The sequence below is a fragment of the Scyliorhinus torazame genome, chromosome 1 (assembly GCF_047496885.1).
Source record: "Scyliorhinus torazame isolate Kashiwa2021f chromosome 1, sScyTor2.1, whole genome shotgun sequence".
Taxonomy (NCBI): Eukaryota; Metazoa; Chordata; class Chondrichthyes; order Carcharhiniformes; family Scyliorhinidae; genus Scyliorhinus; species Scyliorhinus torazame.
This window is the reverse complement of record NC_092707.1, coordinates 203,075,544-203,101,570: the sequence shown is the minus strand read 5'-3', so window position 1 is coordinate 203,101,570 and position 26,027 is coordinate 203,075,544. Positions and strand designations below refer to the sequence as shown.

Below are 26,027 nucleotides of genomic sequence, written 5' to 3'. Positions count from 1 at the left end.
TGCACAGACCAGTTTTCTCACGGAATCTTGAGACTCTTGGAAAAAAAATTGATTGGGCATAGCTTACAGCGCCACAGCCGGAAAGCAGCTCCACAGAGATTGGTGCACCAACTTAATGGCATGGTGGCACCGTGGTTAGCACTGCTGCCTCACAGCACCAGGGACCAGGGTTCAATTCTGACCTGGGATGAATGTCTGTGTGGGGTTTGCGTGTTCTCCCCATGTCTGCGTGGGTTTCCTCTGGGTGCTGCGGTTTCCTCCCACAGTCCGAGCGGGTTAGGTGGATTGGCTGTGATAAAATTGCCCCTTAGTGTCCAGGGATGTGTAGGTTAGGTGGGGTTACGGATTCTCCTTGTTCCTTGGTAATTTTGCTCATCCCATCAATTTAATCAACCCAGGATTTTTACAGGGATTGTGTAAAGACACGTCTGGCTGCTTCTCAAACAGTATGCGTGGGCTGTTGTTGAACACTGCTGTGCTGGTTGATGTGGTAATTCTTCACTTTCTGCTTAGCTGCACGATGTGCTGAGAAGATTGTTGGGCAAGACTGTTTATATTATTCTGCCAATAAATATACCAAATGTTTCGATTTCTAAATCCTAAAGACATTTGTGTGTGTGTTTAACAATATGAGTCTATTATCTGATGCTACCCACTGCGCTACCGTGTTGCAGATCCTGGATAGGTTTAAGTTGCAAGCAGAGTGTGGGGTACATTTTGAAATGGTGCCCAGCCGTGTTAGAGCTGTAGAGGCTACGGATATGGAGTTTGGAATGAACAACGGGAATTGGACTTGAGTTAATTATTGGATAGTGGCTGGATCTGCTCAAAATAGTTGCCCAACTTAATAAGGTTTATCCTGCACTTTTGTAATTGCTGTCTATGGTAAGGAAAAGTAGTCAATAGCATTTGCGCAATGTGGGAAGTTGCCCAGGGTACATGGGGATAGGTTAAGTGGTGGGTACTATATTGAAAATGTACACTAACTTTCTGGGTTTAAAGCAGCAAATTTAATGTAAACAGCATTTCTTGTGCCTAAATAACCCAGCGACATGGTGAGAAGAGATACACTGTGAGCTGTGAATTGCCACAAGTTGCTGGATGATTCATGCCTCACACAAACACATGATTACATCATGCCGTTAATCTTACAGCCGAACGTCAGGCCTGCTAATTTATAGCGCAAGGGAAACTTTTTAACGAGAGGATGTCTGTTCCTGCAAGTTCCTCCAATGGGTTTGTCCAAGAATAGGTACAATTGTAACTGTGGAGTGTTGATCCTGTAAAAGATCCATTATTGGTCCCATTGTTCACCAAGATCCCAGTTGCCCACTTGCTCCAGATGCACCATTATCAACTTGCCCTGACGGGAGGTTACAGGGCTAAATATTTTTGGACTGAAGAGAGATGAAAAATGTCTAACCCACCCATGCCCTGCTCCAAAACAAAAGAGAACTCTGGGCCAGTATGCATGTATGTATATTTATATACAGCAATATGTGTGTGACAGAGGGGAGAGGGAGCACTGTGCATGTATATCTGTCAGTCACTCAAGGGTTTCTTTCTGCTTTAGGGGTGGAATGATGTGCAGACTCTGGGCTGCAATCAGTGCGCACAGGAAACTGGAGGGTGAGAAGTAGGCACCAGCTAACTGCTGCCCAGTTTTGGAAAGGTGGACAGCCATCGAACACCAAGGTGAGACTAAAAGCTGCGATCCAGAACCGACAGACACCAGCAAAAGTCTTGTACTTTGAAAATACCCGCCTGCTCTGGAATGGCGGTGAAGGCACTGAGCCGGGCACCTCAGAAAGCCGGGAATAGTGCAACCGTAACTGTCACAGGTTTAATTCTCAGAGCTGCACCCACTTCAGACATGTTCCAACCTGAATGTGCAACGTCAGACGGCTGGTAATAATTTGATGTTCACCGCTCACACCCAATGTTATGTTTGTGACTGACTAGATGTTCACAACTGGAGCTTGCGGGCACAACAGTACAATTGTTTACAGAGAAAAAAGCAGCAAATTGGCAGGGTGGGCACACACAGGCAGGAGGTGACCCTGGGCTGGGACATTCCCCTCTCTCTTGAAATCCTGGCTGATACTCGCCCTGTCGTCCTGCCCTTTGGAGGGTGAACTGACACTTTAGTTTTATTCAGTTTTCCAAGGAAACATTCCAGGGAATCCACTTCCAATCCCATTCCAAAATCCGAATTGTCTGATTTCCTTGTGCTATAATTAGTTTTCCAATTCCCGTTGGAACCGTTCCTCTAAGTTTCATCTCCTCACCTCCAATGGCCTTTCCCTTCATCACCAACACTTTCAGAACTTGTGAACAAAAATGTTCAAAGAGATGAAAAAACAAATTCAATGTTCCACTGATTTTCCTCTGGCAAGGCTCACAGAATTATCCAAGAGGTTCATTTTCCAGCCCTGAAAACTCCAGAAGAATCCTGGAGCATTGGCAGTCCGGTTGTTCTTCAGGGATTTCTGTCTGCGAATATAACATTCATAGAATTTATCATAGAATTTACAGTGCAGAAGGAGGCCATTCGGCCCATCGAGTCTGCACCGGCTCTTGGAAAGGGCACCCTACCCAACCCCACACCTCCACCCTATCCCCATAACCCAGTAACCCCACCCAACACTAAAGGCAATTTTGGACACTAAGGGAAATTTAGCACGGCCAATCCACCTAACCTTTTCTCATATTTCAGAAAATGACATACATTAAAACAATATATGAAATAAATACTCCATGATGGACTTGATCTAGATTTCTGACAAGCACTTTACTTCCAACTAGGATCACAGGTTGTCTGTCACTTTAACTCCTTCATCTTGGGATGACCCAAACACAGATCGGCAGTGCAACCTTTGACCTTCCTCGTGTCTACCATCCCGAACCGCACTGGGAATGTCTTATTGACTGACCGGCTCACCATGGGGGGGACTTTCCCAACAATACTCCTGTTACTGTTCACTGGGAGCCTATGAGACATTGAGGGGTCACCCATCTGCAGAGGTGAAGCAGGCTCAAGGGGCTGAATAGCCTACTCCATTTCCTAAATCGTATGTTCGTATCCAGTGGTTTATTATACAGCTCATCTGGATTGGTGAAGCAATCAGTAACACACAGCTGGAATTGGAATCTGCACAGGCTCAGGTCTAGCACTGAAATATTTGAACACATGATCCCCTGTCACGCATATTTATTATATTGAAGGCTTTTTGCGCCACATCTGTTAATTGCACTCAATGACCTTCAGATAACGATGGGATTCGACTGTCTGGTCCATTTAACCTGCCGTGGTTTAACGTTTTTGATTTCTGTCTCCTTAATATATTTATGTGAACATAAGAACAGAATGCTGGCCATTCGGCCCCTCAATCCGATTCTGCCTGCTATTCAATCATGGTTAATCTTCACCCTGGCTTCCCTTTATTCGCCTTTGTTCCTGGTCCTTCAGCAGCCTCTCCTCCTCCTCCTTCAGGTGCCGTGCCCTCAGGAAGCATTGGTAACCATGGGCTGCCATTGGATTGGTCCATGGTGATGCTTGGAAAAGTACTGTAGTGGTTTGCTGTTGCTTTTTCACAGAATCCCTACAGTGCAGAAGGAGGCCATTCAGCCCACCGAGTCCACACCGACCCTCTGAAGGAGCACCATACCCAGGCCAACTTACTTCCCCGACCCATCCCCATAACCCCAGCTAACCCGCACCTCTTTTGGACACTAAGGTGCAGTTTCTTTTTAGCATGGCCAATCCATGCTAAACACCAGGAGGAAACCCAGGCAGCAGTGCTAACCACTGTGCCACCGTGTCGCCCCTAATTCTTCTGTTCAGTCCAACCCTCTCAGAAACCAACCTTGTATGGTATTATTAAAATAACAACAACTTCCAGCCCTTGGCTTCAACCTTTCAGTGATGGAACTCTCACCTAAATTTGAAGACTGGGAATTCAAACCCATGCCAGAGACTCGTGCACGGAATCCAGACTGACACTCCCCATTGCAGCGATGAAAGAATGCTGCACTGCTGAAGGTGCCCATCCTTCCGATGTGACATTGAAACAAAGCCTTCTCGGGTGAATGTAAAAGATCCCAAGGCACCATTTTGAAGATTGCAGGGGAACCTCGCCAGTATCTTGGCCACCATTTTATTCCTCAAGCGACAACACTACAGCTGTTTAGTTGATCATTTATTTCATTGCTATTTGTGGGAGCTTGGTGTGCAGAAATTGGCTGCTACATTTCTGCCACTACAGCAGTGACTACCATTCAAAGGGTACTTCATTGGCTGTGAAGTGCTCTGAGAAATCCAGAGGCTGTGAAAGGCACAATGTAAATACAAGTCTTTCTCTTTCCATTAGTCACTACACTGAAAGCTGGGGTGTAGAATTCACTGCAAAAAGAAGCTAATGTGACTTTTTCTTTATAAGCTGTAAACGTATAAAAAAATCTCTTCATTGAATATTTTGTTAAATAAAAAGTATTTTTCTTAACTTCTATATTCTGGTCTTTTATTTGTTTGTCAATGTTAGAAAATCAACTCCCCTTTAATGGAGGCAGGGCTGGGTGGGGTTCAGTGTTTTTCTTATTCATTTACGGGATGTAGGTATCGCTGGCTCGGCCAGTATTTGCTACCCATCCTAAATTGCCCTTGAGAAGGTGGCGATGAGCTGCCTTCTTGAATCACTGCACTCCATGTGATGTAGGTGATGCACTAAGCGTCAAGAACCACAAAGACATGTGAGACTTTAACTCAGGCTTTGATATACTACATGGGAGGCTTACCCGACACAGACGACCCCAGACAGAATGGGGCCGGTCCCAGAAGAGGGTTCTTATACGTAACTCCCGGGGGAGTGACTAAGGCGGAGCTCTCCGTGGCCAGGTCGGGTTACCTACCAGTGACCGAACCTCTGCAGAGCTACAGTACAATACACGGTATTACAGGGCCACGTTACACACAACTATTATATACTATGTACAATGGTAGGGAAGTACAGTGGTGTATCACCACAGTAGGTACACCCACTGTGCTGTTAGAAAGAGAGTTCCAGGATTTTGATCCAGCAACAGTGAAGGAACAGCGGATACATTTCCAAGTCAGGTTAGCATCGGATTTGGACGGGAACCTCCAGGTGGTGGTTAAAAGCAAATTATTGCGGATGCTGGAATCGGATACCAAAGACAAAATGCTGGAAAATCTCAGCCGGTCAGGCAGCATCTGTAGGGAGAGAAAAGAGCTAACGTTTCGAGTCCAGATGACCCTTTGTCAAAGCTAAACGACAGAGAGAGTGGGAGATATTTATACTGTGGAGTGAGAGAATGAAAAATGAGTCATAGCCGCAGAAACCAAGGGAAAGCGTGCTAATGGCAGTCTCCAGGGAGAACAAAAGGTGTGAATGGTCAAACAGCAGAGAAGCTAACATCAGAGGGTAAACTATGACAGATGTAGGGGGAAAGGGGGAAGCAAAGGGGAGAAAAGTTAAGGAAAGGGGAATAAGATAGAGGCGGATTATATATTTAAAGAAAGACAAGAAAGAAAGAAATGGTAAAAGGCAGTTAAAATGAAATGGGATCAAAACAAAGGGGTCGAGGTAGGGTAGAGCAAATCATCTGAAGTTGTTGAATTCGATGTTCAGGCCGGAAGGCTGTAGCGTGCCTAACCGGAAGATGACATGTTGTTCCTCCAGTTTGCATTGAGCTTCACTGGAACATTGCAGCAGGCCGAGGACAGACATAAAATCATAGAATTTACAGTGCAGAAGGAGGCCATTCGGCCCATCGAGTGTGCACCGGCTCTTGGAAAGAGCACCGTACCCAAGGCCAACACCGCCACCCTATCCCCATAACCCAGTAACCCCACCCAACACTAAGGGCAATTTTGGACACTAAGGGCAATTTATCATGGCCAATCCACCTAACCTGCACATCTTTGGACTGTGGGAGGAAACCGGAGCACCCGGAGGAAACCCACACACGCACAGGGAGGATTTGCAGACTCCGCACAGACAGTGACCCAAGCCGGAATCGAACCTGGGACCCTGGAGCTGTGAAGCAATTGTGCTATCCACAAGGCTACCGTGCTGCCCGTGGTGACATGTGGGCATGGGAGCAGGGTCTGTTGTTAAAATGGCAAGCAACGGGAAGGTCAGGGTCCTGAATGTGCACAGACCGAAGATGCTCAACAAAGCCGTCACCCAGTCTGCGTTTGGTCTCTCCGATATAGAGGAGACCACATTGGGAGCAGCGAATGCAGTAGACCAAATTGAAAGAGGTGCAAGTGAAACGCTGCTTAACCTGGAATGAGTGTTTTGGGCCTGGGATGTTAAGCATGGAAGAGGTAAAGGGGCAGGTGTTACACCTTCTTCGATTGCATGGGAAGGTGCCATGGGTGACGGAAGAGGTACTGGGTACGGTGGAGGAGTGGACTAGATTGTCTCGGATGGAACGGTCTCTGCGGAATGCTGACAGAGGGAGTGAAGGGAAGATGTGTTTGGTGGTGGCATATTAGCACCCTGTTCCCTTGGTTTCTGTGACTATGACTCATCTTTCATTCTCACTCCACAGTATAAATATTTCCCACTTTCTCTGTCATTTAGCTTTGACAAAGGGTCATCGGGACTCGAAACGTTCGCTCATTTCTCTCCCTACAAATGCTGCCAGACCTGCTGAGGTTTTCCAGCATTTTATCTTTGGCTCCAGGTGGTGGTGTTCCCAGGTGTCTGCTGCCTTTGTCCTTCTAGATGGTAGTGGTTTCAGGTTAGGCAAGTGATGCCTAAGGAATCATGGTAATGCCACTGAATGTCGAGGGGCGATAGTTAGATTGTCTCTTGTTGGAGGTGATCATTGCCTGGCCCTTGTGGATGTTACTTGCCACTTGTCCAGGATTTGCTGTGTTTGAACATGAGCTGCTTCAGTAACTGAGGAGTCACAAATGGTGCTGAACATTGTGCACTTGTCAGAGAACATCCCCACTTCTGACCTCATAATGGAAAGAAGGTAATTGATGAAGCAGTTGAAGATGGTTGGGCCTAAGACACTACCCTGAGGATAGCCAGGTATGACACCAACAGGTGACGGTGAGACTATGTGTTTTGTGGGTGGGGTTGTGCATTGTGTGAGAGAGATTATGTGTTGGATTGTGGGTGGGGGGGATTGTGGGTTGGGGGATTGTTGTGGGTTGGGGGATTGTGGTTTGAGGGGATTGTGGGTTGGGGGGACTGTGGGTTGGGGGCATTGTGGGTTCGGGGGCATTGTGGGTTGGGGGGCATTGTGGGTTGGGGGATTGTGGTTTGAGGGGATTGTGGGTTGGGGGGATTGTGGGTTGGGGGCATTGTGGGTTGGGGGGCATTGTGGGTTGGGGGATTGTGATTTGGGGATTGTGGGTTGGGGGGATTGTGGGTTGGGAGGATTGTGGGTTGGGGGGATTGTTGTGAGTTGGGGGGATTGTGGGTTGGGGGGATTGTTGTGAGTTGGGGGGATTGTGGGTTGGGGGGGATTGTTGTGAGTTGGGGGGATTGTTGTGAGTTGGGGGGATTGTGGGTTGGGGGGGATTGTTGTGAGTTGGGGGATTGTTGTGAGTTGGGGCGATTGTGGGTTGGGGGATTGTTGTGAGTTGGGGGGATTGTGGGTTGGGGGGGATTGTTGTGAGTTGGGGGGATTGTTGTGAGTTGGGGGGATTGTGGGTTGGGGGGGATTGTTGTGAGTTGGGGGATTGTTGTGAGTTGGGGCGATTGTGGGTTGGGGGGATTGTTGTGAGTTGGGGGGATTGTGGGTTGGGGGGATTGTTGTGAGTTGGGGGGATTGTGGGTTGGGGGGATTGTTGTGAGTTGGGGGGATTGTGGGTTGGGGGGATTGTTGTGGGTTGGGGGGATTGTGGGTTGGGGGGATTGTTGTGAGTTGGGGGGATTGTGGGTTGGGGGGATTGTTGTGGGCTGGGAGGATTGTGGGTTGCGTGGGTGGGCTTGTGTGCTGCAGCGTTTTCAAACTATTTGCTGATTTGTGTTGTCGCTGGGTAGCCTTCTGGAGCAGTTGAATGAAGGGCAGTCTCTATCTGGATGACATTTGCCTTGCATAACTATACTGGGTAGTATACAATCCTTACATAATTGTAATAAATTGCTAGCACTTTACTGTAGTGGCCATCTAGGCTTGTAATCTAGGCTCAGCCTACAAATCCAGTAAAACATGATTTCAAAAGGCACCAAAGTACTTTGAGAAAGTGAATACTGAGTAAGTAACAAAATCAGGCAACAAAAAGCTGTTGCCCACAAAAAGTGTCCATGAAACCGTTAGAAAGTTATTCAAAGCCCAACTGGCTCACTGATGACCAATAAGAAAGGTAACCTGATATCTACATCCAGTCCCACAACAACATCTCTGACTATACCACCAACTAGGGGTGGGCAATGAATGCCAACATTGCCAGTCTTACACAGATATCGGGAATTAACTTTTTAAAAAATCATTCAGAGTATATACCACTGACTCATTCCAAACTCCTCACACCATCACACTTAGTAATGATTCAGAGTTAGCATTGCTGCCTCACAGCGCTGAGGTCCCAGGTTCGATCCCAGCTGTGGGTCACTGTCCATGTGGAGTTTGCACAGTCTGCCCGTGTTTGCGTGGGTTTCGCCCCCACAACCCAAAGATGTGCAGCGTAGATGGATTGGCCACACTAAATTGCCCCTTATTGGAAAAAATGAATTGGGTACACTAAATTTATTTTTTAAAAAGTAATGATTCAGCGAAGTTCTGTAAATCACAGTACATTCATATGAAAAGAATAATCTTGAAACAAGTGCCAACTTGGTCTTTTTAAAACTTCTCTCAGAGGTGTGGACATCGCTGGCCAGGCCAGTATTACTTCCCATCCATACTTGCCCTTGGGAAGATGGTGGTGAGCCACTGCCTTGAACCACTGCAGTCCATGTGGTGTAGGTACACCCACAGTGATGTTAGAGAGCAAGTTCCAGGATTTTTACTCAGTGACAGTGAAGGAACGGCAATATATTTCCATGTCAGGATGGTGTGTATCTTGGAGTGGATCTTGCATGTGATGGTTTTACCATGCATTTTTGCCTTGTCCTTCTAGTTGATAAAGTTTGTAGATTTAGAAGGTGCTATTGGTGAAGCCTTGCTGAGTTTTTGCAGCGAATCTTATAGATGGTACACACTCCTGCCACTGTGCAACTCTGATGAATGTAATAAATTCATATAATATTTCATATTTGTTGCAGCAATGTGATTAAAACCCTGGTTTAAGATACATACAAGCAGTAAGTCTGCTAAAGGTATGGTTAAGGGGTCATAAAAGTGTGGTATTATAGATTTTAACCATTTACTTGTTTGCAGATAGATGGCTAATGAAATATTGTGTGGATTTTGGAGGATCCTTGGGGTATAGATAATTTATGAGGGATGGTGCTTAGGCCTAAATAAACAGGTCATGGAACACCTTAGTGGCAGGAGACTGAAGAGTACCTTATGGTATGATTAAGGGGTGGAGCTAGGTCTGTCTGTAGTTTTGCAGTTTGCCAGAGGATTTTAGTCTGAGAAGACAGGATTTCAGCTAGCTCCTGGAAGGTTCTCTCCAAGGTCTTTGCACAGAGAAAAGCAAGTACCTGATTGTTTACTTTATTTGTCAGTGGTCTTTGAACTATATTGGTTTGTTTAATTGGAATATACATATATATTTACAGGAAAAGGTACTAAGTTAAAGCTTTTCTTTTTATCTAAGAACCTTTTGAACTGTTAACTGTAAAGCTGTTACTTTTTTGCTAATTTGATTGATTCTGTGTTTAAATTAAAGTTTGTTTTAACATAAAAGATACCTATTGATCAGTGTTATCAGTCCTGGGATGAAATATCTGTGGTGAGCCGCGTATGGCTACGTAAGGCTGTTGTATATATGTTCACTATTATTCGACTGTTCTAGTACTATCATTATCTCCACTGTTGCATATACTTAATGTTATTGCTGTTCTGTTATTGGTTGTTGCTGTTGTACTGTTGGAATGTTGTTATTGGTGCTGCTGTTGGCTCCGCCTGTAGCTCCGCCCCTCTGAGGAGGTATAAAGCCAGTCAATCTGGGGCAGTCTTGCCGTGCGGGGGGAGCTACAGGTTGGCACACTTTTTGTCTATTAAAGCATCGGTTCATTACTACTCAGCGTCTCGACTGAATTGATGTCCATCAATTTAATAGACTAAAAGTTTTTTTTGATAATGGATGCTGCCCTCAGACGTGAACGTCTCGAACTGGACCCACAGGCCGCTGAAGCATCGGCTATCTTTGAGCTTTGGCTCAGTTGCTTCGAGGCCTACCTCGACTCCTCGACTGCTGTGGTTTCCCCGGCACTCAAACAGCGTCTCCTCAATGCCCGGGTGAGCCACAGGATCTTCCAGTTAATCAGGGATGCGAACTCATATATGGAGGCTGTAGACGTACTCAAGGGACAGTTTGTGAGGCTGGTCAACGAGGTCCTCGCTCGACACCTCCTGACCACACGGCATCAGCGCCAGGGTGAGTCGCTCGCAGAATATCTTCGTGAATTGAGGGTACTTGCCCGCAGTTGTAACTGCCGAGCGGTCTCTGCATCGGAACATTCAAAGCTAATGATACAGGACACTTATGTGGCTGGAGTCCGGTCCAGCTATATCCCACAGCGCCTCCTCGAGGCGACAGTGAAGTTGGCTACCTCATTGGAAGTGGCTTTCCAGAGCCTCGAGGCCTTCCCGTCCAACCATGCGGCATCCTCGGGGACGTCAGAGGCAAAGCCATCACCCGACCCAGGCGTACCTCACTCCTGCACCACACGGCTGCCGGCCAGCTCCGGAGGACCTTGCTGTTATTTCTGCGGGCAGGGCCAGCATCCCCGGCAGCGCTGCCCAGCACGCAGCGCTGGGTGTAATGAGTGCGGCAAGAAAGGTCATTTTGCGAAGGTATGTCTGAGCCACTCTAAAGCCCCAAAATCAAAAGCCTGTCAGTGCCAGCCTGAGGCTCACAGACCCCACAACGTGGCATTGTGCCTGCCGGGACCGCCCCCTTCCGACACGTCATCCGCCACGTGGGGGCCGCCATCGTCGACGCGGTCCGCCACGTGCGACACATGAGGGCCGCCATCTTGGCCGACATCGTCAACGATGCCATGTTGTGATCACGCTGCTGCCACAGATAGTCCTCCACATTACCTCAGCTCGGTCCAGCTCGACCAGTCCCGGCCTTACCATCTGCGAAATTTGATGATGGCTGTCAAACTCAACGGGCAGGAGGCGTCCTGCCTCTTCAACTCCGGGAGCACAGATAGTTTCGTCCGCCCGAATATGGAAAGGCGCTGCGCCCTACAGGTCCTCCCCGTCTCGCAGACTATATCCCTCGCGTCCGGTTCGCACTCCGTACAGATCCGGGGGTATTGCGTCGCAAACCTGTCAATACAAGGTGTGGAGTACACTAACTTTAAGCTCTACGTCCTCCCTCATCTCTGCGCTCCCCCCCTGCTCGGGTTAGATTTCCAGTGCAACCTCAGAAGCCTAACTCTAAAATTCGGGACCCCTGCCCCCTCTCACGATCTGCAGCCTCACGACCCTGAAGGTCCCCCCTCCCTCGCTCTTTGCGAACCTCACCCCAGACTGTAAGCCCGTGGCCACCCGGAGCAGACGGTACAGTGCTCAGGACAGGGCCTTCATCAGGTTAGAGGTTCAGCGGCTTCTGGAGAAAGGGATCATCGAGGCCAGCAACAGCCCTTGGAGAGCGCAAGTGATGGTCGTCAGGATCGTGGAGAAGAACCGGATGGTAGTCGACTGCAGTCAGACGATCAACCGGTACACGCAGCTCGATGCGTACCCACCCCGCGCATATCTGCCATGGTCAATCAGATTGCGCAGTATCGAGTCTTCTCTACGATAGACTTGAAGTCCGCGTACCATCAGCTCCCTTCTGGCTGGAAGACCGCCAGTACACTGCCTTCGAGGCAGATGGCCGCCTCTTCCATTTCCTTCGGGTCCCCTTTGGCGTCACCAACGGGGTTTCGGTCTTCCAACGAACAATGGACCGAATGGTGGACCAGTACGGGCTGCGGGCCACGTTCCCGTACTTGGATAATGTCACCATCTGCGGCCATGACCTGCAGGACCATGACGCGAACCTAGACAAATTCCTCCGCACCGCCCGACTCCTTAATTTAACCTACAATAAGGAGAAATGCGTTTTCCGCACAACCTGGCTAGCCATCCTCGGCTATGTCGTGGAAAACGGTGTCCGAGGGCTCGACCCCAACCGCATGCACCCCTTCTCCAGCTCCCCCTTCCCCACTGCCCCAAGGCCCTGATACGATGCCTGGGGTTTTTCTCATATTATGCCCGGTGTCATGATATTCAAACACACACATCATGATAGACACACCAACAGACAAATCAGAACACACAACACCACAACCAATCACAGACAAGGACAGGGACAGTATAAAAGGACAAACACGACACCTGGTGGCCAGTAGATCTGGGGACAAGGACAGGACCTGTTTTAACAACACAGACAGGGAGTCCCCACGTGCAGAGTATCGAGACAAAACTGTAGATAGTAAGTTTGAATAACACAGCGTTGTACCAAATACAACTGTGTTGGCTCATCTGTGTGTCAGAACGCTCAACACCACATGGTACAGGAGTGGATCGATACCTGCCGACTAACGTGCCATTCTGGACATGGACTTCACCAATAAACCGCAGCCGTTGCAAGTCGCTGGGAACCTTGGTACCAATTGGAAGCTCTTCAAGCAGCAATTCGACCTGTACATCCGAGCCAACGAGAAACAGAGTGCCTCGGACAAAACAAAAATTGCGATGCTCCTCTCCACCGCAGGTCAGCACGCCATCGATGTCTTCAACTCACTGGTGTTCTAGGAAGGCGAGATCCAATCCAAGTATGACACGGTCATCCTCAAGCTAGACCAGCACTTTAATGTCGAACTCAATGAAAGTTTTGAAAGATATATCTTTCAGCAACGCCTGCAAGGTAAGGAGGAACTTTTTCAACCCTTTCTGACGCACCTCCGGATACTAGCACGGTCCTGCGGTTACGGCAACACCTCAAAGTCCATGATCAGGGACCAGATTGTTTTTGGCGTTGCCTCCAGTGGCCTACGCCAGCAGCTTCTTAAAATCAAAAGCCTCACCTTAGCGTCTGCAGTGGAAGCCTGTGCCCTCCACGAGAATGCAACCAGCCGTTTTGCCCGATTTCAGGCGACCAAATCGGCACGGAGGGGGTCCCCAGCCGTCGAATCGGCAAGCCAGGCCGCCCACGACACCGAACGCATCCAGGCCATCGATTATCTCCCGACCCGCGGCCCCGACGAGAGCGGCCGTTTCCCGTGCTTTTGCGCACCAAAACCAACGGCAACATCGAGGGACGCACTGCGCAGGCGCGCCCAATGCAAGATCGCACTGCGTATGCGCAGTGGCGCAACGAACGCCGTGACGCCATGACGTGCGGCAACTGTGGAGCTGTACACTTAAAAGGGCAATGTCCTGCTAAAAACCGACAGTGCCTCAGATGTGGCAAGATGGGCCACTATGCTGCCTACTGTCGTGCGGCTCAACCCATGGATCCTACACATCTCCGGCAACCTCGCAGACACATCAAGACCGTCCAGCCCACGCATCAAGACTTTCAGCTAAATGATGCAGATGACCAGGATGCCTTCCGGGTTTCCGTCATCGATGTAAACAGGGTCAACGCCATCAATCCGGCCGATGAGTGGAGTGCCACCCTGACGGTCAACCGATCGCACGTCACCTTCCTTCTGGACACCGGCGCATCCGCCAACCTGATTGCATATTCTGAATTCCAGGCCATGAAGGTCAAACCACCCATCACGCCATCCCGGCTCAAGATGGTTGATTATAACGGGAACGTCATCCCGTCCATGGGTTCTTGCCAGCTACAGGTAACTCACAAAACGCACACGGCCACACTCCCCTTCGAAGTTGTTGGCTCATCAAAAGATTCGTTACTGGGCGCACAGGCGTGTAAGGTCCTTCACCTTGTACAGCGCATTATGTCTCTCTCTCCAGATGAGATATCCGACTTCCCGGATGCTGAGTTCCACGCAAATCTCCATTCCCTCCTTGCTCACAACCAGGAGGTATTTAAAGGCATGGGGAAATTGCCATACACTTACAAGATTCGCCTCAAACCGGACGCCATCCCGGTCGTTCACGCACCTCGCAGGGTTCCTGCGCCACTCAAAGATCGCCTCAAGTTGCAGCTGCAGGCTCTTCAGGACCAAGGGGTCCTATCCAGGGTCATGGAGCCCACGCCATGGGTCAGCTCCATGGTCTGTGTAAAAAAGCCCTCTGGCGAGCTCCGCATATGCATAGATCCTAAAGATCTAAATAACAACATTATGCGGGAACACTATTCCATCCCCAAACGAGAGGAAATCACCAGCGAGATGGCCCAAGCCAAAATATTTACCAAACTGGATGCGTCCAAAGGATTTTGCAGATCCAACTGGACCCGACCAGCTGAAGGCTATGCACGTTTAACACCCCTTTCGGCAGATTCTGCTACAACCGGATGCCATTTGGCATCATCTCGGCATCTGAGGTTTTCCACCGAATCATGGAGCAGATGATGGAAGGCATCGAAGGGGTACGTGTATATGTGGATGATATCATCATTTGGTCCACCACTCCGCAGGAGCACATGCATCGTCTACGACACGTCTTCGCCCACATACAACAAAATGGCCTGCGTCTCAACCGCGCCAAGTGTGCCTTTGGCCAGACTGAGCTGAAGTTCCTTGGGGACCACATCTCACGATCAGGGGTCCATCCCGATGCAGACAAAATTAGCGCCATCACAGCCATGCCACGGCCGGCTGACAAAAAGGCTGTCCTAAGATTCTTGGGCATGGTCAACTTCCTCGGGAAGTTCATTCCCAACCTTGCTTCTCATACAACGGCTCTGCGCCATCTCGTGAAGAAATCAACAGAATTCCAGTGGCAACAATCGCACCAGCTGGAATGGGAGGAGCTCAAGCACAAACTGGTCACGGCACCAGTGTTGGCGTTCTTTGACACGGCTCGCCCCACAAAAATCTCAACGGATGCCAGCCAATCTGGTATTGGAGCAGTGCTCTTGCAGAAAGATAGCACGTCGTCATGGGCCCCGGTTGCATATGCCTCACGAGCCATGACCCCTACGGAACAGCGCTACGCGCAAATAGAAAAAGAATGCCTGGGCTTGTTGACTGGCTTGGACAAGTTCCGCGATTATGTGTATGGTCTTCCACGATTCACGGTCGAAACTGACCACCGCCCCCTGGTCAACATAATAAACAAGGACCTGAACGACAAGACCCCTCACCTCAAGCGCATCTTACTTAAACTCAGGAGGTATGATTTCGAACTGATCTACACTCCGGGGAAGGATCTCATCGTGGCGGACACTCTCTCCAGAGCAGTGAGTACACCACCAGATGCGGAGGGGTTCGTATGTCAAGGCACACGTTACTCTGACAGCAGCAAATCTGCCGTCTGGCCCGCATATGCGCAGAGACAGCGACTGACCCCCTTCTACAGCGAGTGATGCGCCACATGGCGGAAGTGTGGCTCAAAGGGCAGTGCCCGCAGTTTTATAATGTGCGAAATGACCTTACCACCATTGACGGGGTCCTTATGAAGTTAGACAGGATTGTCATTCCGCACAGCATGCGCCAGATGATTCTTAATCAACTACACGAAGGCCACTTGGGAGTCGAGAAGTGCAGACGGAGGGCCCGAGAGGCGGTATATTGGCCGGGTATTAATGAAGACATAGCCAACATGGTGCTCAATTGTACAACCTGTCAGAGGTTTCAGCCGGCGCAACCTCCGGAGACGCTTCTACCACACGAATTGGTGACGTCCCCCTGGGCGAAGGTGGGTGTTGACCTATTTCACGCGCTCGGCAGGGATGACATCATTATTATAGATTACTTCTCCAATTACCCAGAAGTCATACCTCCACATGATCTGACGTCGTCCGCAGTCATTGGGGCCTGCAAGGAAACATTTGCTCGCCATGGCATTCCAATGACTGTCATGTCGGACAATGGACCCTGTTTCGCCAGCCGTGAATGGTCGTCCTTTATATGGTCCGCAGCATATGGTTTCACTCATGTGACGTCCAGCCCTCTACATCCACAGTCGAATGGAAAGGCGGAGAAGGGCGTTCACATTGCCAAGCGGCTCCTCTGCAAGGCTGCTGCTGCCGGGTCGGACTTTAACCTCGCCTTGCTGGCCTATCGATCGGCCCCGCTAGCCACGGGTCTCTCGCCAGCACAGCTCCTGATGGGTCGCTCCCTCAGGACGACGGTGCCATCCATCCTGGCACCAACAACGGACCATGATACGGTTCTTCGTAAGATGCAAATGCAGCGTGATCGCCAGAAGAGTCTGTACGACACACGGGCGACGGATCTTCCCCCCCTGTCCTCCGGAGACAAAGTACACATCCATCTACTGCATGGTGGCTGCTCAGCACCGGCCGAAGTTCTCCGACGTGTGGCTCCCCGCTCATTCCTGATACGCATGTCGGATGGTTCAGTGCGTCACCGCAATCGGCGCGCCCTTCGCTGACTTCCACGCTCGCAGCCACAATGTACACACACGCCAGATCCTCAACAGTCTTCCGAGGATGACTTTGTGGAGCTGCCGCAGATCACGCCCCTTCCATCGCCACCCATGGCCAGGCTTGCACATCAGCTGGTGGTTCTTGACCCACCCTTGAGGCGGTCAACCCGAATTTGTCGCACACCTATTAGACTGGACTTATAACACTGTTCATACGTTTAAAAGTTAAACACTACTGTATTATAACCTGTTGTTGTTTATCGTTCCAGATGTCGTTTGACCGGACCACTATTCAAAGTTTTTTTTGCATTCATGTTTTGTTATGGTACAACCTCGTTAACGTGACGCACCCGACATCGCCCCATGTAAATAGTTACATCATATGCACATGCTGTACACAACACACACACACACTCTTAGATGCACTCATGACACGATTATATTTATAACCACGTAGGCACATATCTTTGTAAAAAGGGGGGATGTCATGATATTCAAACACACACATCATGATAGACACACCAACAGACAAATCAGAGCACACAACACCACAACCAATCACAGACAAGGACAGGGACAGTATAAAAGGACAAACACGACACCTGGTGGCCAGTAGACCTGGGGACAAGGACAAGGACAGGACTGTTTTAACATCACAGACAGGAAGTCCCCACGTGCAGAGTATCAAGACAAAACTGTAGATAGTAAGTTTGAATAAAACAGCGTTGTACCAAATACAACTGTGTTGGCTCATCTGTGTGTCAGAACGCCCAACACCACACCCGGTGGATCCCCAACTACGCAGACAAGGCCCGCCCACTCATTAAGTCCACCATTTTCCCCCTGACCGCATCAGAGCCGACATTGCCAAGGCCACGATGCACGCTGTGGATGAATCCCTTCCGTTCCAGGTGGAGAGCGATGCGTCTGACTTTGCCCTGGCCGCTACCCTCAACCAGGCAGGAAGGCCTGTCGCCATTTTTTCCCGTACCCTCCATGCCTCCGAGATTCGACACTCCTCCGTCGAGAAGGAGGCACAAGCCATTGTGGAAGCTGTGTGACACTGGAGGCAGGAGATTCACTCTCCTCACATACCAACGGTCAGTTGCCTTCATGTTTAATAACACACAGCGGGGCAAGATTAAGAACGACAGGGTTTTGCGGTGGAGAATCGAGCTCCCCACCTATAACTACGACATCTTGTATCGCCCTGGGAAGCTCAATGAGCCTCCAGATGCCCTGTCCCGCGGTATATGCGCCAGCGCGCAAACAGACCGGTTAGGGGTCATCCACAACGACCTCTGTCACCCGGGGGTCACCCGGCTTCTTCACTTCATCAAGGCCCGCAACCTGCCCTACTCCACTGAGGATGTCAGGGCTGTGACCAGGGATTGCCAAATCTGTGCAGAGTGCAAGCTGCACTTCTATCGGCCGGACAAGCTCACCTGGTGAAGGCCTCCCGCCCTTTTGAATGCCTCAGCATGGACTTCAAAGGGCCACTCCCCTCCACTGACCGTAATGTGTACTTTCTCAACGTTGTTGATGAGTACTCCCGCTTCCCGTTTGCAATCCCTTGTCCTGATATGTCCTCTGCCACCGTCATCAAGACCCTGTGCAGCATTTTCTCCCTGTTTGGTTTCTCCACCTATATACATAACGATCGGGGCTCCTCTTTAATGAGTGAGGAGCTGCGTCAGTACCTGCTCAGTAAGGGCGTCGCCTCGAGCAGGACTGCCAGCTACAACCACCGGGGGAACGGGCAGGTGGAGTGGGAGAATGCTACGGTCTGGAAGGCCGTCCTTCTGGCCCTACGGTCTCGAAGTCTATCAGTCTCCCGCTGGCAGGAGGTCCTCCCTGACGCGCTCCACTCCATCCGGTCGCTTCTGTGTACTGCCACAAACGAGACCCCTCACAACCGTCTGTTTGTCTTTCCCAGGACGTCAATCTCCGGGGTCTCGCTCCTGGCCTGGTTAACGATACCTGGGCCGGTCCTCCTACGGAAACACGTGAGGAGCCATTAGGCCGATCCCCTGGTCGTGCGGGTTCAGCTTCTCCACGCGAACCCTCAGCACGCGTATGTGGCGCACCGCAATGGATGACAGGACGCAGTCTCCCTCCGGGACCTGGCTCCCGCTGGTACCCCTGCGCCCATTATCACCACTTCCCTCCCAGCCACCTCCCCACCCACTTCCCCACCTACACCTTCACCAACATCTCCCACAGGGTCCTTTAGCCCTGCCTCTGCATCGTCACCCTATCCGGGATCTTGTTGTGCGGACGATGTGCTCCCTGAGCCGAAGGTCTCAACGCCAGTGTCCACGCCTCTGCCGGAGCTGAGGCACCCGCAGCGAACAATTCATCCTCCTGTGAGACTGAACCTGTGAGTCCCTTTCACCCCCGCCGGACTTTTTTCTCCACAGGGGGGTGAATGTGGTGAGCCGCGTATGGCTACGTAAGGCTGTTGTATTTCTGTTCACTATTGTTCTGCTGTTCTAGTACTATCATTATCTCCACTGTTGTATATACTTATTGTTCTTGCTGTTCTGTTGTTGGTTGTTGCTGTTGTACTGTTGGAATGTTATTATTGGTGCTGCTGTTGGCTCCGCCGGTGGCTCCGCCCCTCTGAGGAGGTATAAAGCCCGTCAATCTGGAGCAGTCTTGCAGTGCGGGAGGAGCTACAGGTCGGCACACTTATAGTCTATTAAAGCATCGGTTCACTACTACTCAGCGTCTCGACTGAATCGATGTCCATCAATACCCTTCCTCGCAGTTTTACAGATTGGAAATTGTTGGGTTTGACATCTGAGATCCTAACACATACGTGTTTAAGATGGTGGATGGGCTGCCAATCAAGCGGGCTGCTTTGGCCTGGATGGTGTCATAATATACACCAGTATATCATGGTGCAGACACACACACTGATGAACACACAGTGGGACCAATCAACACACACTTCTTAGCACTTCTTAGACCTACCTGCAAGTGATCTGCCTTCCGCCAGCATTCCGTCATCCTGCAACATGGGCAACATCTGCCCGCCGCTCCGCATCGCCGGTAAGATATTCAAACAGCGCTTCCAGCTCTTCCTTGAGGCCATAGACAGGGAGGACACCTTGGATACCAGGAAGATTGCTCTCCTCCTAGCCACAGCCGGGGACCATGCCATCCACATTTTCAATTCTCTCACCTTTGCGGATGATGAAGATAAAACAAAGTTCAAGACGGTCCTCCTCAAGTTTGACACTCACTGCAGCGTAGAGGTGAATGAAAGTTTCGAGCGCTACATGTTCCAACAGCGTTTGCAGGGTAAGGATGAACCTTTCCAATCCTTTCTCACGCACCTCCGCATCCTTGCGCAATGTTGCAGCTACTGGCCCACCTCCGACTCCATGATACGCGACCAGATCATTTTCGGTCAGACCCCCTACGACAGCAGCTCCTCAAGGCAAAGCAGCTCACCCTAGCAACCGCCATTGAGACCTGTGTCCTACACGAAAACGCCACGAGTCGGTATTCCCACATCCAAGCGGCTGAAACGGTGTGGCAAGGTCCCCACGAGGCGGAACGGGTCCAATCAATTGAGCAACTCCAATGCCTCAGCCTGGATGAGGGCGGCCATTTCATGCGCTTTTCGCGGACTCCCACGCTTGTGCGCACCAAACGAGGGGACGGCGACGTCGACGAACGTAATGCGCAGGCACGCACCACGCACGACTGCACCGCGCATGCGCGGTGGCGCAGCGAACGTGCTGACGCTACGTCGTGCGGCAACTGTGGCTCCGCCCATTTAAAACGGCAATGCCCTGCCAAATCTCGACAATGCCGACGATGTGGAAAACTTGGCCACTATGCTGCTTTATGCAGATCAGCTCGGCCTGCCAATTCATATCACTTCAGCCAGCCTCGCAGGAATGTCCAGGCAATTCAACCCACGGTCACCGAGTCCGATTCCGACCTCCCACACAACAGTGACACCGAGGACCCGAAGACGCCTTTTCGAGTCTGTATCGTGACAAAAAAACGCGTGTCCCCGAAGTACAGACACCAGCCGCTGTCGGTATACAGCATCGATCCTCCTATGTTCGCCTTAAGAGGGTCAATGTTCGGGTTCACCCGGAGGTGGCAGCCGTTCGTCAATTTTCTCGGGGAAACTTAAAATGTCAGCAGATGCAGTATTCCAAGGGAGGGGCGTGCCACCTTGACGGTCAACCGGTCCCAAATACGATTCCGCCTGGACACTGGTGCCTCCGCCAATCTCGTTGCGCGGTCTGACTTCCAAAGCCTTCATGTCAAACCAGCCATCCTTCCATCAGCCTGCCAGCTATTGGATTACAATGGCAATGCCATTGATGCCAGCGGCTCGTGCCAACTTGAAGTGACGCACAGGTCCCGCAAAGCCATCCTTCCTTTTGAAATCGTGGGCTCCTCAAAAGCCTCCCTGCTTGACGTGCTCTCTCTCTCCTGATGACACGTCTGCCTTTCAGGATTCCGACTTCAGGGCGCAACTCAACGCTATCATCAACCAGCACCACGACGTCTTCGAAGGCATGGGCACGCTCCCATACACCTACAAGATCTTATTGAAACAGAATGCCACACCTGTGGTGCACGCGCCTCGCAGGGTCCCAGCACCCCTTAAGAACCGCCTCAAGCAGCAGCTGCAGGACCTCCAGAACCAAGGAGTGAGTTCCAGAGTCACGGAACCAACCGACTGGGTCAATTCCATGGTATGTGTAAAAAAGCCTTCTGGCGAATTGAGAATTTGCATTGATCCCAAGGATCTAAATCGCAATATCATGAGGGAGCATTATCCAATTCCCAAGCGCGAAGAGATCACATGCGAGATGGCTCACGCCAAGCTCTTCACCAAACTCGACACCTGAAAAGGATTCTGGCAAATCCAGCTCGACAAATCCAGCAGGAAACTGTGTACATTTAATACCCCCTTTGGCAGACATTGTTACAACAGGATGCCGTTTGGGATCATATCTGCATCAGAAGTGTTCCATAGGATTATTGAACAAATGATGGAAGGCATTGAAGGTGTTCGCGTCTATGTCAACGACATAATCATTTGGTCCACCACCCTGCAGGAGCATGTTAGTCGCCTCCAGCGCGTATTCAGACGTATACATGAGCAGGGCCTACGCCTCAACAGGGCCAAATGCTCTTTTGTTCAGACGGAATTCAAGTTCCTCGGGGACCACATCTCCCAGTTGGGTGTGCGGCCGGATGCGGACAAGGTGGCTGCTATCACAGCCATGAAAACGCCAGAGGACAAGAAGGCGGTCCTCCGATTTCTGGGCATGGCAATTTTTTAGGGAAGTTCATCCCTAACCTCGTCTTTCATCCCACGGCTCTCAGGAACCTGGTCAGGGAGACGACAGACTTCCAATGGCTCCCTGCCCACGAGCGCGAGTGGAGAGAACTCAAACCAAACTCACCACGGCCCCGGTCTTAGCTTTCTTTGATCCAGCAAAAGAGACCAAATTTTTGACCGATTCCAGCCAATCTGGCATTGGGGCAGTGCTCCTGCAACGCGATGAAGCCTCATCATGGGCCCCCGTTGCATATCCGTCACGCGCCATGACCCCCATGGAGCAGCGCTACGCGCAGATAGAAAAGGAGTGCCTGGGCCTTCTGACCGGTGTGGTTAAGTTTCACGATTATGTGTATGGACTTCCTCAATTCACCGTCGAGACCGACCATCGCCCGCTGGTCAATATAATACAAAAAGACTTGAACAACATGACGCCTCACCTCCAGCGTATTCTCCTCAAGCTCCAGCGATATGACTTCCAGCTGATATACACCCAGGCAAAGACCTCATCATTGCTGACGCTCTCTCCAGGGCTGTCAACACTCCATGTGACCCAGCGGGATTCGTCTGCCAGGTTGACGCCCATGTAGCCTTCGTGGCCTCCAATCTACCTGCCACAGATGAACGCCTTGTCCAAAACTCGCCGCGAGACGGCGGCTGACCCTTTGCTACAGCGTGTCATGCGCCATCTAACAGACGGGTGGCTCAAGGGCCAATGCCCTCAGTTCTATAATGTCAGAGATGATCTGGTGGTAGTAGACGGGGTTCTTCTGAAACTGGACCGCATTGTCATCCCGCATATCATGCGCCAGCTCATCCTGGAATAGCTACACGAGGGCCACCTTGGCGATGGGCCCGAGAGGCAGTGTACTGGCCCGGCATCAATGAAGACATAGCCAACACAGTGCTCAACTGCTCCACTTGTCAGGGCTTCCAGCCGGCCCAACCACGTGAGACCCAGCAAGCCCATGAGTTGGTCACTTCACCATGGACCAAGGTGGGCATCGACCTGTTCCACGCCCTGGGTAGAGACTATGTCCTGATCGTGGACTACTTTTCAAATTACCCGGAGGTGATACGGTTGCATGATATCACATCGTCTGCAGTCATCCGTGCCTGTAAGGACACCTTTGCTCGACACAGCATCCCACTCACGCTTATGTCGGACAATGGCCCCTGCTTCACCAGCCAGGAATGGTCCAACTTTGCCAGGCGGTACAATTTTGCCCATGTGACATCCAGTCCCCTGTACCCCCAATCCAACGGCAAAGTGGAGAAGGGAGTACATACCGTCAAACGGCTCCTCTGCAAGGCTGCCGATGCTGGGTCCGACTTCTACCTCACCTTGCTGGCCTATCGCTCCGCCCCACTGTCCACAGGCCTGTCGCCAGCCAATTGCTCATGGGTCGTACCCTGAGGACGACGGTGCCGTCTATTCATGTCTCAGACCTCGACCACGTTCCGGTCCTTCGCCGGATGCAGCTGTCTCATGACTCCCGTGCAGCTGATTTCCCTGCTCTGACTCCAGATGACAACGTCCGCATCCATCTTCCAGGTGGGGGCTGGTCTGCAACCGCTGTTGTCCTTCGGCAGGTGGCCCCCCCGCTCGTTCCTGGTTCATCTACCGGATGGCTCCATTCTGCACCGCAATCGACGTGCCCTTCATCTCGTTCCACGCTCGCTACGTGATCCTCCACTGTCGCCTCGCCCTCCTGCTGACCCTGCCATGGACTATGCAGAGATCCCTGTCACTCTGCATCCTCCTCACTCTGACGCAGTCCAGCCCGCTCCTCAGCCGGCGGCTCCCGACCCACCCTTGAGGTGGTCAACCAGAATTCGTCGCCCACCTCAGAGACTTAATTTATGAACTTTGCGACTTATAGACTTTCTGAATTGTTTCGTTCTTCCGTTTGATCGTTTAAATGTTTTGCATATAGTGTTCATCTCGTTATTCTTGTTGCATACTGTTTTTCTGCACCAGGCACCTTCCCATGTAAATAGCTTAGTTCTCATGTACATAGTCCTGTAAATATGTCTTCGCACCCCACACATAGTTAGGGACATTCTCACCATACACTATTTATTGCCACACATGTACATTCTTTTATAAAAGTGGGGATGTCATAATATACACCAGTATATCATGGTGCAGCCACACACACTGATGGACACACAGTGGGACCAATCAACACACACAACACCGCAGCCAATCACCAGTTAGAGCACACGCACTATAAAGACAGGGGGCATCAGAGTTCCCGCTCATTCGAGCTGCAGCTTCCTAGTAGGACAGAGCTCACAGCCTGCAACACAGTCATTCACTATGTGCTGAGTGCATCGACTGGTTAGGACAAGGCAAAGTTCTTTACTTAAAGCTAGTATCGTGTTAACCCACAGTGAGAGTATGTTAAACAGTTTCTGACTTAATAAAATAGTGTTGCACTATTTCAAATGTTGGTGACCTGTATGTGTTCCACGGATCCAGAGCGCCCAACACAACAGATGGTGTCAACCTCATTCAGGCAAGCAGAGTGTATTCCTTCACACTCCTGACTTGTGCCTTCAAGCTGCTTTGACAGGCTTTGGGGAGTAAGGAGGTGAGTTACTCACCACAGAATTCCCAGCCCCTGACCTGCTCTTGTAGCAAAAGTATTTATCTGGCTAGTCCAGTTCAGTTTCTGAACTGATTCTGGGTAACCCCCAGGATGTTGATTGTGGGAGATTCAGAGCCTGATCTAACAAATGGGAACAAAGTCTCATAGCAAGCGAATTTAGCCATGTGTTTCTTTGCCCGTGCAGCGCACATAAACAACCCGCTATCTAATGCCCACCCAGTTAGAAACGGGGCTTCAGTGGGGAATGCTTGCCAAGGCCGCGCTCAGCCCCATTTTCTGCACTGAGGAGCTCCGCTTAAATGGCGTCCTGAACTCTCAACCCCCCATTGCGACCTCCCGAACACGCCCCCCAAGCCCCAACTAGCTATAAAGGGGTCACTGGGCCCCCGCACTCCCCTCCCACACAGGTGCAGTGCACCACCCCGACCGGATCACTGTCGCATGAAAACTGACAGCTTGGCACCTTTGCACTTCCAGCGTGTCGGGCTGGCAGTGCAAAGGTGCCAAGCTAGCAGTTTTTGCTGGCAATGCCACCTGGACACCTTGACAGTGTCAGTCTGGCACTCAGGTGGCACTGCCAGAGCACCTGGCTGGCAGTGCCAGGGTGCCCAATTGGCACCAGAAGTGCCAGGGTACAATCCTGCTCAGAGGGCAAGCACCTGGTGGCCACCGATCCCCTGGGAGGTGCCCACATGTGCTGTTCCATCTGGTCCTCATTTGTGGAGACCAGAAATGAACGGCGCTCGCCCAAGGTCTCCACGGTGAAGGGGGATAGATGCCAATGCTTTGGTTACCTCAAAGAACTGCGTATTAGAGTGAGACTTGCTGTCTCGCTGTAATATACAGATTTGACAAAACCTGATCCCACCCACAATGGGTGGGCTTCACATTGCAATGTCTCACAAAATCGTATTATATCTCGTGCGGTGCGCTGTTTTCCGGGCACAGCGTGGTTGGTGGATCACACCCTCAGTGAAGCCATTGAAGGAGGTTTATAAGAATATTGCCAGGGCTAGTAAAGTGTAGCTACAAGGAGAGATTGGATAGGTTGAGGATATTTTCCTTGGAACAAAGAAGGCTAAGGGGTGACTAAATTGAGGTGTACAAAATTATGAGGGGAAGAAATAGAATAGACAGGATAAATGTGTTTCCCTTGGTGGAGAATTCTAGAACCAGGGGACATAGAACATAGAACATAGAACATAGAAAATACAGCACAGAACAGGTCCTTCGGCCCACGATGTTGTGCCGAACCTTTGTCCTAGATTAATCATAGATTATCATTGAATCTACAGTGCAGAAGGAGGCCATTCAGCCCCTCGAGTCCGCACCGGCTCCCGGAAAGAGCACCCCACCCAAACTCAACACCTCCACCCAACACCAAGGGCAATTTGGACATTAAGGGCAATTTATCATTGGCCAATTCACCTAACCCGCACATCTTTGGACTGTGGGAGGAAACCGGA

General features: G+C 50.6%; 1 protein-coding gene across 2 annotated transcripts in view; it reads left to right on the top strand.

The window, feature by feature from the left end:
* LOC140418567 (mitogen-activated protein kinase kinase kinase 5-like) overlaps positions 1 to 4,508 on the top strand; it is a 277,605-nt gene extending 273,097 nt beyond the window's left edge. For both annotated transcript variants that reach the window (XM_072502099.1, XM_072502092.1), the window contains exon 28: positions 1,574 to 4,508. Coding sequence is in view for 1 of the 2 variants with exons in the window: in XM_072502092.1 (XP_072358193.1) it covers positions 1,574 to 1,640 (67 nt within the window). In the remaining variant the exon portion in view is untranslated. The remainder of the gene's footprint in view (positions 1 to 1,573) is intronic.
* The last annotated feature ends 21,519 nt before the right edge of the window (positions 4,509 to 26,027 follow it).